The sequence below is a fragment of the Cyprinodon variegatus genome, unplaced genomic scaffold, assembly GCF_000732505.1.
Source record: "Cyprinodon variegatus isolate N-32 unplaced genomic scaffold, C_variegatus-1.0 Scaffold55, whole genome shotgun sequence".
Lineage (NCBI taxonomy): Eukaryota > Metazoa > Chordata > Actinopteri > Cyprinodontiformes > Cyprinodontidae > Cyprinodon > Cyprinodon variegatus.
Genome location: NW_015150508.1, coordinates 1,726,010 through 1,741,881, shown reverse-complemented (window position 1 = coordinate 1,741,881; position 15,872 = coordinate 1,726,010). Strand labels below are relative to the sequence as shown.

General features: G+C 35.6%; 2 protein-coding genes across 2 annotated transcripts; one reads left to right on the top strand and one right to left on the bottom strand.

The window, feature by feature from the left end:
* Positions 1 to 7,267, bottom strand: grpr (gastrin releasing peptide receptor). The gene is made up of 4 exons (XM_015371243.1): positions 6,960 to 7,267; positions 2,859 to 3,207; positions 2,174 to 2,287; positions 1 to 282 (listed from the first exon to the last, which is right to left on the bottom strand). Exons 1-4 carry the CDS (start codon positions 7,265 to 7,267, stop codon positions 1 to 3), a joined length of 1,053 nt encoding a protein of 350 aa, XP_015226729.1.
* A 3,127-nt stretch (positions 7,268 to 10,394) lies between these two features.
* Positions 10,395 to 13,801, top strand: LOC107082501 (cell surface A33 antigen-like). The gene is made up of 7 exons (XM_015371218.1): positions 10,395 to 10,469; positions 11,128 to 11,291; positions 11,364 to 11,586; positions 11,763 to 11,927; positions 12,864 to 12,980; positions 13,089 to 13,217; positions 13,287 to 13,801. The coding sequence occupies exons 1-7, from the start codon at positions 10,430 to 10,432 to the stop codon at positions 13,289 to 13,291; spliced, it is 843 nt and encodes a 280-aa protein (XP_015226704.1). The 5' UTR covers positions 10,395 to 10,429; the 3' UTR covers positions 13,292 to 13,801.
* The last annotated feature ends 2,071 nt before the right edge of the window (positions 13,802 to 15,872 follow it).

Sequence of the window (15,872 nt, the reverse complement as noted above, 5' to 3'; positions counted from 1 at the left end):
TTACACATAATCCTCCTGATACAGCTGCCTACCATTGATCATGGTCAGACTTGCCACAGAATGGTGCGTGCTGTGGATTGAAGTCATGCGTGTGTTATAATGAGTTGGGCTTTGCTGGGAGTGTTTGAGCATGAAATGACAGCAGCATAAGAGCTGTTGGTTGAACTGCTTCTTGAAGCTTTTGCTTAGCAGGTAAAGGGCAAAGGGGTTGATGCAAGAGTTGGTGAAGGCCAGAATCCGAGCAATAACGCTGCAAATGAAGTGACCCAGAGAGATGTCTACCTGTGAGAGAGATAGAATAGAGAGAAAGCTGATTATACACATTTGCAGTGCTGCAAAAAAAAAAAAAACTTTCCATAAGGATCTCTTCTTTTTTGTCACATATGAATGTTTCCTAACAAGTTAAATGTATATATTGGCTGGAATAAATGCAAATAATTATGTTCTGATTCTATTTAAGGGAAAAAGGCTAACCAAACAACCTGACTGAAAGAGATGAGCTTTAATAGGCTTGTGTGGTAGGATAATATATACATTATAATATAATAATACTTTATAAACGACTTTATGCTTATAGAAAGTACACATTTTTCTTGTTGCCTTTATCTTAATTCTGAGGTCAGCTGTAAAAAAGAACTAACATTGACTGTAGTCAGACCTTCATTTTAGGAGAACTGAAAATCTTAGAAAACTGAAAATTCTCAATTTAAAACCACAAAAGGCTAAACTTTATAAGTAACAATCCTTACCAACAATAATAATGCTAAAATACTAAATAGCTGTGATCTAAGTCATACAATATGTTTTACTCAGGAAGGATCAGGAAAAAATGATCTTTTGACAGCGCCCGATTTTGGTTTAAAGAAAGAACATATGTCAAAACTATGGAGGCAGATAAGGACTATAATTTTTTTTACTGAGGGTATTTAAAATGTACAAATAATAAATAGGAGTATAAATGAAAATCTTTCTTGACTAATTGATGAACCTGTGAAAATAGTCTTCACCTGTTAGCTGGTTATAACAAAGTCCCCAAAAATACCTGAAAAAGCACAAATTAAATCAGATGTTGTTTTTTATCGCTTGAGAGGGTCTAGTCTGTTGTTTATTTAACTGTTGTAATAGCAGACAGCAGCCTTATAGTGGTAGCTATATACGGACAGACAGACGGACGGATAGATATACATACATTTCCTAATGTCTGCAATACATAAAGAGATTTTTTGACTGCTTTTATTTATTTCTTTTTTTACAGTAGTATAGCTTAAGGTGCAGAACTAGAAAATTTTTCATGGGGAAACAAGAGTCGCACAAAATTTCTTGGCAAGGTTGCAGAGCTGGACCTCCTAATCAAAATACTTCAGAAATATTTAGATATATAACATATCTTATATGTTAATGTCATCAAGAAAACAAAAGCATTTAAAAACATTTTAACGTGTTATTTTCTTCTCTAAGAAATAAAGACAGAGAAAAACAAATGTTTCACAAAATAAATAAACACAGAAAACAAAATCAGACAAGGAACCGATATTATCGTAAAGGACTGATTTTAATCAACACTTTTAGGAGAGATTAGGTGAACGATTGTTGTGGCCAGCTGGAAACATCTCAAAAAAAGGAATCACATCTAAAATCTCTACATTTAAATCTATACTGAGAATAAATACATTTCAGGTTGTCCAATTAGATTAGTTGTCTTACATTTCTCTTTTTTCAGCTTCCTCTGCATTTTCTTCTCTTTCTCTCTGACTCTGAAATCTTCCCATCTCAACTACTAACATCATCTTCCCCATCATTCCTTTCTCAAATTTCACACACTTTTCTTAATTCTAATTCATAATTTTTTTAAAAATAGTAATGCCTCAACTTTCAAGTTTCCTTTCAGTCTGCAATGTGTAAGCGTCAACATTTGGAAAAAGTTGCCCACTAATTGCCGCAAGAAGTCTATCTAAGTCTTCTTATTTTTATATTATATATTCTACAAGATACATTATAGTATATATTAAATATTTTGGTAAATTATTCATCTTTAATTTGAAGACTGTAAGGCGCTTTTGGACAAACCCCTTTGCCCCCAAAAATGTAAAACTGGATAAAAACTGTAAAAACGTGTCAACAGGAGGTTTTGTATTCTATTAGAAAAAAACAATGACATGTTGTTTTGGGTTACCTGGGAATAGTGATAGGAGCGGTACAAGTAGATGATGTGACTGGGCAGCCAGCACACTGCAAAGAGACCAACAAACACCAGAACTGTTTTGGCCAAACGTTTTCTGGATTCCACCTGTTGATAACACAAAAATACTTCAAAATGTTATCAGAGAATAATAAACGTTTAAAACAAATGTCTCAAAACCAAGATCGAACAACTGTTTTTCTTTTTCAAACACAGCTCCCTGAGGTCATATTCAAATTTTTGAAACTCAACACAGCGTAGATTATGTTAATTTAAATACTTCAATCCATGGGGTGATGGGGGAGCGTGGCCTAGTGGTTAGAGCAGTGTGCTTGTACTCTGCGAAGGTTGCCATTATGCGGTTTCAATCCTCACAGCCTGTACTGTGGGTCCCTGAGAAAGACGCTTAACCCCCACACTGCTTCCGGGGTGCCGCACAATGGCAACCCGCTGCTCCCCAAGGGGATGGGTTAAATGCAGAGGTAAATTTCTCCAGTGTGAGATCCATAAAGTTCAATTATTATTATTATTCATTATTGCTTTCTGATATAAAGGCTGGATATAACATCTGTTTTCAATGGCCAAAGAAGAGAAGAAAACTAAGTTAATAAACTTTTGTATTTTCAGTAAGTTGGAAACTATTGGTATAATTAAAGTAATTTTATTGCAAAATACTAGCCTGTCGTCTTGCATGTACATTCCCTTCCATGGGCAGGTCAGACGCACTCTTAAAAAGGCTGCGGGCAATGAAGGTGTAGTACATGCTTATCACCAATAGGGGGATGACATAGAAAATGAGGAAGGAGGCCATGGAGTGGATCTGTGGGTGCAGTTTCCCAGTGTGGGGATAAGGGGCACAAGTAACAAAGCTCTCATTAAAGGTCACATTGAAGGTGTGGAGGTCAGAGTACACCGCCTCTGGGATTGCCAAAATCAGGGAGAAGACCCAGATGAATGCTGCTCGCAGGACAATGCTTGTAGTGGTGGTCGCTGTTTGGAGATCTAGAGGTTTCACAATGGCCCGGTACCTGAAGAACAAAAAAAAAAGATTAGAAAATTTCAGAGAGGTTAAATTGAACATACACTCTTCTTTGTCCTGGCAAAATAAGTATCAGATGTTAGCAGGCTTGGTTGAACATTTAAAGGGCCCAGTTTAATTCAGTAAGTGGTTAAATTTACTCAAATATTGTACCCCACGTTCCTTGATTTGTGTGACAGAACTTACATCTCACGTTTTCTACATTTTACAAATTGGCAATTTAATTTGAAAGAATAGTCTTTTTTTTTAACACCCCGAGAATTTTTGAAGCAAATACAACCAACGCCTTTTATAAAGGCTTGTTTTATCTACACTAAGTACTGTCTGAATTCAAGGAATAGAATAAAGTCCACTTGTTGTTGTGTCTTTAATCCACCAGAGGATTTAATGATAAAGCCATGCAGCTGAGTAGATATAACAGTGGGGAACATTTTATGCCAGCAAACACTCCTTTATGTAAGCAATAGCTGAGCTGTCACTCTTTGGTTTCACAACGTTTTATTTTATGTCAGCACAACAATGTGATGTGTAATAAAGCCCCAAAGAGAGATATAGATTTTCAATTTTATTGGAGAATTATGTTATGATAAGGTCTTATTTGTAACTAGAACAATAATTAAAGCTTGGCCAGACATCTGTTATGACAGAAGTCTCCAAGCTTTCATCGGGGAGTGGAAGTAGGGTATTTCTGGACAATTTGTGGTCCTGACAAGGTCATGAGGCCAAATACTTAATTGGCTGACATTTACAAAGCTCAGTGTCTGTACTTGTGCTGGAGTGGCATGAACACCTTGGCCTGTTGAAAAAAGGAATTTGATAAGTTTGGCTCAAGAAAGGTGAAAACCCTTCAGAGTATTTGTATCAAATTTATTTCCTCATTTGAATCTTTAAGACCTGAATATGAAGGATAATGAAATAAGAAGAGAGAGAAAATAAACATGAGATATGTCATCATCAGATCTTTAAAATGTTACCAGTTAAAAATAACAAGCCTGGGATTTTTTTTTCCCAGTCAATGTTTATCTTTTTGTATAAGACAATTGTAATTATTTATTATGTAGTTGTAAGTGTTTTCGGAAAATGGTAATAGCCTGCCTACGTTGTCAAAACACCATGTAGGCCAGGCATCCCCAAACTCGGTCCTGCTTAATTGAAAGCTGATTAACAGGCTTTGGCTTTGCTGCAATCATTATAATCAGCTGTGCTAAAGCAGGGAAACCCCTAAAACCTGCAGGACAGCGGGCCTCGAGGACTGAGTTTGCGGATGCCTGATGTAGGCATCTCTTGATATCACCTTTGATGGGGGGTTTACAGCCCAAAGAAGGTCAGAGAATCAGCAACCTCCCGACAGCATTAGACAAAACTACCCAGGAACCCACCATGCCTCATCATGGACCAAGCAGACTTATGTGTATGGGAAAGTAAAAGGTTCAGAATTGACATTAGAGCATAATTGCACCCTAAATGCACCGGGGAGCGTTATCACAGATCCTTCCTCCTTGCAGCTGTAAGACTCTATAACCACCACTGTTCCCAACATTCTCAATAAGTTGTTACATTCATGCTTATTTTGCACAGTTTCTGCCTTAATCAGTTAAATAACATGCTGCTGTCATTTTGCACATCTCTGATGTTGCCGCTATTTTTAAATATCCATTACTGTGAAAATCTCCATAGAAGTATATTGGTTATTTATTCTGTATTCTTATACATTTTTCTACAGTAAGGTCCACCTTTGTGTGAACATGTTTTCTGTAATGTTTTGCTGCTGTAAACACCGGAATTTCATCATTGTGGGACAATAACGGGATTTTTCTATTCTATTCTATAATAAAACCTCCTTCCAAATCAATAATAAGAAAGATAAGCTGATTTTCCTGTCTCATAATAGTTCATTGTTTCTGTAAAAAACAAAAAACAGTTTGATATTAATTTTTAGTTATCAATAATTTTAATCAGAAAATAATCACAAGAACTAAATTACCAAATCTAAAAAATACTGAGTAAACAGAGGGAAGATGTACACACAGCTTCACTTGAAATATCTATTACTGTAAAAATTTCCATAGCTGTATATTAGTTATTTATTATCTTATTCTAAGGTCCACATTTGTATGACCATTTTTTATATAATCTCTTTGCTACTGTAAACAACAGAATTTCCCCATTGTGTGACAATAAAGGGATTTTCTATTCTATTCTATTCTATTCTATTCTATTCTATTCTATTCTATTCTATTCTAATAAAACCTCTTCCAAAACAATAATAGGAAAGATATGCTGATTTTCATGTCTCAAAATAGTTGATATTAATGTTTAGTTATCTATATTTTAATCAGAAAATATTCACAAGGTCTAAATGACCAGATCTAAAAAGATGTACCTACAGCTTCTTGTAATTTCCCAACAAAATAGAAAAAAAGCTTTTAATATATCCTTATGAACTTCAGTGTATTTTCTTGATCGCAAAGGTTTTTAGGTTATTTTATATGTACCTAAATACACAAAAACCTGAAGCATGAATTTTATGAGATCATCTACTGGACCACATGTGAAGCTTAAGAAGAAAAACAAACAAACAAAAAAATTCAGCATTAAATCTAATCAATATGTTCCTTTACCTGTCCTTAGCACTGAAATGTTTAAATAGACCTTTAAATTGTTTATGAAAGCTTCTTTCAGATGCCTGGAAAAAGGAGACAAAGTTGCATAATTCAAAGAATGATGTTCTCTGGCTATTTATTTATATATAGTCACAGGGTTATTTTCTTTAATTAACAATGATCATCGCTAATGTTTATAGACATTTTCCAACTGCTTGACAGGGGTGGAGCTAGATGGGGGGCCAATCATTGGCCACCCCTGTGGCCACCCCTACAATATCTTTTACCTGTAATACAGATAGAGGCAGCAGTAATACTCTCAAGTGGAATATTCAAAACATTTAAATTTTTCATATATTAACATTTACAAAAACATTGTGGTTAATAATGCACATCAATATACTAACATTAAAGATGACAAGTACAGAATTCCTGCTCTTTTCAGAACTAGATTTTGTGTTATATGGGGTAAAGAGAAAATTATTTGTCTCTGCAAGTCATATTGGAGTATTCAGTGAAATCATAAATAACTATTTTAATAAAAACCTATTAAATAAACAATTTATAGATATAAGTACCTGTAAATATAATTTTTTTGCAGAATGATTATTGATAAAACTATCTAATAACAAAGGAAAAGATGTTCAAACTCAAAAATAAAGAATTGTATCCACTATACCTTTTATCTAGGAAGATGTTTAAATATATTCATCTATTTCTTTGCAAAGGGTGTAGAAAAGGATTTTTTTTTCTTTATTTAGAAAATATGGATGTTGTGCTGATTAATTCTCCTGTTGGAACAGTGTAGCGTAACCCTGTGGTTCTGGCTCCTATCCACTTTCGGTCACCCCTCAGTGTACATTGGTTATTGCCTGGCCACCCTTGTGAAGATTTTCTGGCTACGCCCCTGCAAAATATATTCTTCAAGCTGATTCTTGTTAACAATCAGCTTTTAAATAGTTTTTACTGAATTTAATGAGAAGCCTAATTGCTTTAGGCTATACTTTAGAGGTAAAGATGAGTCTTAATAAGATAATTTTGTGTCTTGTGAAAAAAATCACCTCTCCAAATATTTTCTCACACAGATTGCCAACTTTACTTAGATGCGGTCAATATTACACGTGTAACAGCAGCCTACCTGTCAGCAGAGAGGGCTGTGAGGGTGAACACAGACACCCCAACAGAGGTGAGCTGAATGAAAGGGATGATTTTACATCCAACTCTACCGAACAGCCACTCATCCGACAGGAAGCGGCTGGCATCCACCGGGGCGCAGGTCACCAGCAGCAAAACATCCCCAAGCGCAAGGCTCGACATGAACAAGTTGGGAACGTTGCGGATGGATTTGGTCGAGCAAAGCGTCCTGATGAGAGTGATGTTGCCTATTAGTCCCAAAACAATTATGGCTCCGTAAATGGAGGCGATGGCCGCGCCGGTGTACCACATCATCCGAGTAAAACTGCGCGAAGAAGTGATGTTGCTCGATGCGTTTGGATGAGACGCTCCATCTCTCCCGACGCGTCAAAGCGACAGGCTGTGATGCATGACAGATAAAAAGAAATCTGCGCTTGAAATGTTACTGCTTTTCACTGGAAATTCAGAATAGAGGCTCAGAAACCTCAGTGACCGCATTAAGAAGTGTGCGCATGAGGTCTGAGCTCGGTGCGCTCAAAGTCAGACCAATTACATTCAAATTAGGTTCAATTAAAAAAAATGTAATTTACTTTAAAAAATATATATAAGTCTCGTCGCTTTTTATAATTTACTTTGTGACATTCATCTAAAATATATCTCCAACTATTTTACTATTTACTATTTTTCTACACATTTGAATAAACTTGTATGATATAAAAGTAAAATGAATAGTGTTTAATCTGAATAAATATTGCTTTTGAGACCAACATTAAGAAAGTAAAATATTTTTTTTCTTTTGGGTTTTGATTTTTATTTTATCTTTGATTTATTTGTGCAAGGTGCTCTCACTTGTATATTTTGCAGGTTTTCTGAGCCTTTTTGTCCTCTTTTGCCCAAGGATCTTTTAAAACCAGCACCCCTGTTGCTTGTTTCTTTGTCATTCTTTTTTTCATTTACACTCAACCACTCCTTCACAACTGGATACGTAAAAGCAATTAGTAGCTACCTTGGGATTTTGCTACTTTCATTAACAATACACTGAACAACTGTACCTAATAAAGTGACCAGCTGTTCTTGTATTCTTTTTTTTTCTCTTCTGTCTCCTTCCATTCATAGCACCGCTTTATCATTTATTGAAAACATTTTCAAACAGAATAGTTTCCATCCATTTATGGCAAATACCTGCTGAATACTTCAATAGGTGAGTTCATCATTTGAAACGTTGATCACCATCTTTTGAAACTGTCAGTGCTGTTGTTACTCCTCCATAATTAGATGGAAGATTACAGGCTTTTGCAGAGGGCAATGGCTCTACATGTTTCTTGACAGTGTTAAATCTGAACAGAGTCTTAGTGTCTGCAGAAAAAAGGTTCTCCATGGGTGTAATAGATGAGAAGGGGCAAACAGCAGGGAGCGAACGAGAAAAATAATCCATGAAACAACTTTTACATTTGCAGCAAAACGTCAATGTAATGGAAAGTGCTTGGGTATAAACACAAAACGGTGATTTAGAGTAGTAGGAAGGTAATGCCACTTGAAAAAAGAACATCTTTAATCTAGAATTATTGATTTGGCTCACGGAGAGCTGGTTGACACCTATGTTTGCTGTAAGTGCTTGAAAAGGCTCATAAAAAGTAAAGTGGGGCTTATAATCATGTTGGGATTAAATAATAAGGCAGAGAAAGCAAGAGACTTCTACAGTATTTGCTGTGCACAAGCATTTAAAAATCTACAACTGAAAACTGGAGAGAGAAAAAACACACTCTAGTCTGAATATTTATTACCATTATAATCATGCTTTGCACAAATAAAATGAAAGGAATTAATTTTACAAAGGGAAAGTTCATCTTCAAGTATGAAATGTCATGTAAATACCAAAGTAATATGCTGTGAGGGTTTCCACACAAACAGAAAAAGTGAAAACAAGCTCAATTAACCTTTATCACAAACTCCGATACAAGCTATGTTTATTCCATATTAAATTAGTGCAAGATTTTAAAACATGCTTAAAATCAGCTAAAACCTTAGGCAGCAGGAGTCACAGGAAATCCAAAGGCATAGATTAGAGAATATTTGAACCATCAGATCAGATGCATCCTTCCCAGCTTAAAACTGATGAGTACAGAAATTGAATGTCTTCACACTATTCAGTGTCCAACATGTGGTACTAATAACAGACTTTTTTTTTTTTATTATTACATGCAACACATTAAGGAAACTTTTTCAAAAGCTCCAAAAGCTTCACAAGGCAGAAGAGCAGTTGGAAATATTGTGAGAAATTGCATAACAGAGAACAATTAAACCAGAAAAAAGGAGACTCTTTAAGTAAAAGTATACCTTAGAAGCCTGTGATACATATCCCTGTATTATGGATAGATTAATCAAAATCTATGATAATTCTAATAAATTATTAGAACTGGATTTAACAAACAAGTTGAGGACTTAGATGGAGACAATGTTTTTGCCCACTCTGAAACCTTATCTGGATCCAAACAGTCCAAAACAGTTCAGGTTCTATAGTTACCTGCAGTTCTGCCTCGGCTTTCAGAATAATTTATATGTTTAATTATATTAATTATATATTTTTAATTACATATAATTTATATGATAAGTCATATTTAGAGGGGTGCCAACTATCTTATTTTTTATAGAATCAATTTTATTTTTCAAGAATTTATGAAAAACAAGTTTGGCAGCTCTATTAAATGAAATTGAGTATTAAGTAGGATTGCTATAGACGGAGAGCGCCATTTCCTCTCCATTTTCCTAGTATTGCACTTCAAAATATGCAGTTCTGAGGTAATCCAGGGAGTCAGCTTCCTATTTATTAAATGCTTCCTTTTCAAGGGGCTATGTTGTCTAAAGCAGTGCACAGAGAAAAAGTAACCACAAAATCATAAATTTTTAAACTAAGTTTGAAGGTCACTAAAAGTGGTCAGATAGGGCAGGATTGTGAGGAACTACCTTATGTTCTTATAAATTGATACCATATGTCAGCACAAGGTCCAAGGTATGAAGATAAAAATACATGGGTCTATGAACATTTTGAAAGAAACAAAACAAATCAACTCTAAAACAACATTAAGGGGTACATTTAAACTATCACCTTTATGGTCAAGATGAATGTTAAAATCCCCCACCGTAACATTGTCAGTATATAAATCAGATGTTTCAGAAGTCTTAAAACCAAGCTAAGCATTGAAACTAAGGGCCTGTTGAAGTTGCAAACAGAAGGGGTTTTTAATGATTTACAATTTGGATGGCAAAAACTATGGTTTAATACTCAAAAGAATTTTAAGGAGGAACAGCAGCAGATGTTTTCCTGTAGTTTTCCCCCCAAAACTATGACCAAATGCAGTGAAGAAGCATGAAGCTGGGGAAAGGAAAGAAAAAGGGGTGGAGCAAAACCTGCAGAGAGAGAAAAATAGAGACAGTGTGCAAACTTGACAGTTTGGTCAAATCAGAACCTTTGCCATGGAGGGGAAGACTTTTGTGTTAGTTCTGCTTTGTATGGGTGAGTTCTTCTACTAAAAATAGTTTAATTTGCATTATATCACTCTATGGGTATAATCCAGCAGAAAAATATTGTTCAGGGAAATTACTGCTTGTTTGGTTTTAGGGCAGCAACTTAAGATAGCTTTTATCATCTGTTTGCAAAGTGGAAAAAGGTATTTTTGTCAAAATCTATAAATTACAGTAATTACTGTAAGCTTTTTATTCTTTTTTTAATTCATTTTTGAAATAATTTTTTTAGAAATTGTCAAATGATTACCAGATATAGAGAAAACAGGTATCAGCTTGCTTTTTATGGGTAGAATTTGGCAAGGGGAGTTGTGACATTTAATCAAAGTCTAAATAATGTACTGATTTATGCGTGCTGACTGATGACACTCGAATGTTATGTTACAGACAGTGGTAAGCTTCCCTTTAAACTCTGATATTTCTTAATGAAACCAGAGGGAAGCAAGATGGCACAATAGCAGTGACAGCTTTATTTGGTTAAGAAGCTTTTGGTTTTTAATTTTCCACAAATGGTTTAAGGATGAATATGAGATAAAAAAAAAAAAAAAAAACACTATATACTCAATACAGAAAAAGTGAAAATTTGAAATATGACTTCAGTTTGCTAATTGTTAAAATCAGGATGTTTTGTTTTTATTTTCCCCAAACAGTATGGTCAAGGGTGGCTGCCATCAGAGTTGATATTCCTCGGGATGTGTATAAGTTTGCCCGAGGAGACAACATCACACTTCCTTGCACATTTCAAAGTACTCTATCCAAAATAGACCTGGCCATAATCTCTTGGTCTGCTGACGGTCCAGAAACTGATGCAGATGTTAGTATCTTCATGCCTTTTTTTTCAGCTGAATGAACAGACATGTTTCTCTAATGCTCTCAATCTCAACAGAACCTGATACTTACCTACTATCATCCTGCTGGAGTCACAGACATCAAGAGAAAATATGAAGGACGGGTGGCTGTAGATGTTAAAGTTAATGGCGCTTCTGGGAAGGCTGACCTTAAGCTTTCCTCCATCACACTAGACGACAACAAGGAATTTGACTGTGAAGTTCAGATCCCCTCAGATGATGAGGGACAATCAATTGATGCAACACGTTTGACTGTTCTAGGTAATGGTTAACTGTGGTTTTTTTGGGTCATTGTTAACCAAACACAAAGTGTATGTTTTTATCTAAAATCTTGTGTGTGTGTGTGTGTGTGTATATATATGTATATATATATATATAATTTTTCTAAATAATAACAATCACAACATCCTCTTTATTTCTCCCTTCTTTTTTCCAAGTGGCTCCATCTCCCCCCATCTGTAGGGTACAAGGTAAAGCAGAATACGGCCAAAACATCAACATCACCTGTTACTCTGAGGAAGGGTCTCCTCCTCTTACTTACAAATGGGAGAGTCGTGATGTGAGGAACGCACTTCGTGCTCCATGGCCAAGAACCACTGACAGTAAGTGTGGTATTTATGTCTCAATAACGCTACAAAAAGATTAAGCATTACCTTTTAAATGTTTGTAAAACAAAGATGAAGATGTTAGAAAGAAATATACATTCTACCCAAATTGGTTTATTATTGAACTTTTGTGAAATGTTTTCTTTCTTGTGAAATTTTCACTCCTAATCGATGAGTCAGGGTCCAACGTCCAAAGATGCTATTTGGTTACTGTTTGTATTGCAATGTGCTGAACACTTTATTCCAATTTTTTAAATGATATATTATGACAACTTTTTAGCACTGTTTGTAATGATCATAATGCTGCAATACAATAAGAATAGTCTCTGAGCAAATGTGTTTTACACCAGTTCATATGTTCTCTGTATGGAGAGCATCAATAGTTTCATAAAGATTTCAAGGTGAGCTGATGGATAAAGCTCTGTAGCTTTCTGGAGCACACTGTGTATATATTGCTGCACAGCATATCCAATCCCACTCATCTTCACAATATTATCACAGCAAAAACATGCCATGATCCATTACTGAGTATATTATTATATTTTGAGTTCCTTGCACTCGTACAATACCGGGATATATTCTGCTAGTTGGATGAATTTTTACTTCTCTTTATGCACAGAGGTAAATTCTGTTAACAATTAATTATAACACTGACCCTAATAAACAATTTATAAGAGAAATTACAATTGGATGTATTCACTAATTTATATGATGTCATTGATATTTTTGCATGAATATCGACAAAAAAACTCTCAAACTATTAAAGGAGAGAGACTCATGAACATGGACAAATGGAATTTTCACAAAAAAATGCATTTTTTTATTTGTGTTCTTTTGCATCAACAGATTAGTTTTGCATAAAAGAAAAACAAGAAAGATTTTTTTTTAAAAAAGTAAATATACACAAAATATACATCTAGTCTTTATTTCCAGACGGAGGCGTCCTTCGTCTTTATGACATCTCCAGGGAGACCTCAGGATACTACATCTGCACATCAAGCAACAGTGTCTCCTCTGCTACCTGCAGCATCCCCCTTGCAGTCTTTCCGCGTAAAGATAACCTTAAAGCAGCCTTTAATTGTTTTTATACGTGCATAATCTTTGTAACAAACTGTAATGTGCATCTGTGTCTCTTCTTGTCTTCCTGCAATCCTGAAGCTGGCATGAAGGTCGACTCGACTGCAGGACTCCAGACTATTCTCAATCTTTTCTGTGAAAAAGACGTGACAGGAGTTGCACCAGGCAATAATACAGCAATGGAGGGCTCAGATCCAAAAGAAGGAAAAGGTAAAAGCCTTTCAGACAGATGTTAAAGATGTTTTTAAGCGTAGACTGCAACTGTGTTTTGTGCCTCAGACTGAAGTCTTGACTGATGCAGCAGCAATCGTAAACCTCCTTCTACACCTCCTGGACAGCATGGGGTCACCTTAGAGGTACAGTAGTTTGAGCTTTAAGTGTAAAAATCAATAAATTTTAAAATTGCTACAGAAAATAAAGCATTTTGGGCTCAGTCATGTGTGCCTTTGTCAGATGATCAGCCATGAAGTGTAACAATTTCTATATTCTACGCTAGTAACTGATTTTCTATAACTATCATGCAATCTTAAAAAGTGGCTTATAATTAAAACAACATTATTAAATGCTGTTCTTTACTCATTCTGGGCTCTTTTAATCTTACAGATTCAGTCTGTGAGGCCTTAAGAAGTGTATTTATAGAAACATAATTCTTCAACATTTTGTTTTTTGGGCTTTAGTTCTGCATGTTGTCACATATATGCCCAATCTTTTATTCCTAATAACTCAAAATTATGTCTGCCGAACCTTCAGCATTTTCCACAAATAAATCCTAAATGTATTTGACTTTTAAATGTTCTGTGATTTTTATATTACATATGGTATTTTCTTTGACATTAGCACTATGTAACATCTGATGTCTACTTAGCCAAACTGTTCCTGTTTTCTCTTTAATTACATGAAACATGGCTACAGCATCATATGAGGAATGAATAAAGATTTATTAAAAACTTTGTAGTGTATTGTGCTTTTCATCAGCCCACAAGAACTCCCTATTAACTCAGCAGTGAACTAAAACTGTGTTCAATTAAAGTTTCACAATGTCAACTAAAAGCCATAATATATTCCTTCAGCCCTCTTAGCTTTGCCTTCACACTTTCTACAGACTGTAGCACATTTTGACGCAATGGCTGGAGTTTGTAGCAAACTGTCAGCTGGTCTTTGGTTTAGATAAGAGGTCACAGATTTGCGGACTGCAGTCCGGATCCGGACCCACTTGCTGGCTAATGATTGCTGGCTTGTGATTTAAAACATTTATAAATTACTGCAGTGCATCTTGTCCGAAGACATTGCCTAATTTCACTTGCGCCGCTTCTCCTGTTAATATGGTAAAGCACTCCGGAGTGTCCGGCACCAGGCTACACTTGATATAAATTGAGCCAATGAGCTGTATCAGTCTGGGTTGCTGCTGCGAGCAACTTTTAGACACAGCAGGCAAACCTGTGGCAATCCAGGCTCACGATTGAGCACCTTGATATGCACTTGAGAATGACTTTGTCGCCAATCAAACACAGGTTTAAAAGCCTTGCAGGGCAGCCTAAAGCCCACTTCTCTCATCAAGCCATACAAAAGAAAAAGAAAANCACTAATTTCAGGATTTGAATCTACTATTGTGGTTAACCTGCCTGTAGAAATCATAAAGACTTAAGTGGAAACAAACTCATGTCTTGGTGCATTGTGTGATTTTTTGAATGTACATCTATTGCAATTTACAGTAGCCAGTGGGGTGGCCAGGGCATGGCACAGGTGCCACTGGGTCTGGGAAGTCTCGGCTCTATCCCCAAATGATTTTTACCAATCCCTGGATCTTTTTTTTTCATCCAGGAAATAAGAAATTAACTGAGCCACCCTTTGATTTTAAATTTTATGAAGTTTTGTAATTTCCTAGTTCCATTAAATGTAACACAAAGATCCAAGAATAGTTTGTATGGAAGCAGGCATGTTTTATTGGCTATAAGCATTGATATTATTTAATGTTGTCACAGAGGAAAGTTCAAATTTTAAAGAAAGGAAGAAGATAATTCTTCTCTGGTGGCTGAATGAGGAGAAAGGGCCATCATGGAACAGATGAAGAAGTGGTTTAAATCTGGGATGTTTTCAAAATTATGTGAATATCAGGCAGCTCATTCATGATGAAATGATGATTTCAATCTTGAAATGGACCAAACTTAACTTGTAGAAGTAGAAAACAGCTGTTTCCCACATTTTCAAAGCCTTTGATCAGGGTTGAAAGTATGGTCTGGTACTGTGTTCCTGTAAAGTTGGGTGGCATCCAGTACCAGGAAGACCTGCTGCCTGTTGTTTTGAGATGCCTCCTTCAGCGTTACCTGATCGCAGTGAGATGGTTGCAATGTGTTTAGACCTCGCATATGCTTTTCAAAAGGTGTGTGGTGTGTGTTAAACTTTGAGAAACCGCTCTTTGATCTGTCTTTGCACTCTTATCTTTGTCTGCCTCATGCTGCGCTCAGTAGCTCGTTGCTCCCTCATCATCTTCTAAACAGATTTAACCATGAAACTCTAGTTTTGGTTAATAAAGATTTAAGATCACTCTTCTGTTCTGCATTTGCCACACCTAAAGTTCTCTTTAGTGGCATCAGCTTCAGTATGACTAAAAGGGAAAAAAAATCTAGATTAGTCAGCCCTGAATATTTATTTTATCAGTTACTCTTTTTCTCACATAATCACAATGGAGAAGCTAGAGGCTGGAAATCAAAAATTAAGTATAACTTCTTATTTGTTGGTTATATGGGTCTTTATTTTTCAAGATGTATGCAGGATGTAAGGAAACAATACTAGCCATTAACTTTTTTCATATAGTACTAGCAAGAAATTTAAAATTTAAAATTGCTTTCTTTCAAGAGTGACAAT

Excerpts from the sequence above, each read along its gene's own strand:
- grpr (XM_015371243.1), bottom strand. The coding sequence starts at position 7,267 with ATGTGGTACACCGGCGCGGCCATCGCCTCCATTTACGGAGCCATAATT. Across the intron at positions 3,208-6,959 it reads ACAGCCCTCTCTGCTGACAG|GTACCGGGCCATTGTGAAAC; the intron begins GTAGGCTGCTGT and ends TTTGTTCTTCAG. Across the intron at positions 2,288-2,858 it reads ATGTACATGCAAGACGACAG|GTGGAATCCAGAAAACGTTT; the intron begins GCTAGTATTTTG and ends TGTTATCAACAG.
- LOC107082501 (XM_015371218.1), top strand. The coding sequence starts at position 10,430 with ATGGAGGGGAAGACTTTTGTGTTAGTTCTGCTTTGTATGG. Across the intron at positions 10,470-11,127 it reads GTTAGTTCTGCTTTGTATGG|TATGGTCAAGGGTGGCTGCC; the intron begins GTGAGTTCTTCT and ends TTCCCCAAACAG. Across the intron at positions 12,981-13,088 it reads CCCCCTTGCAGTCTTTCCGC|CTGGCATGAAGGTCGACTCG; the intron begins GTAAAGATAACC and ends GCAATCCTGAAG.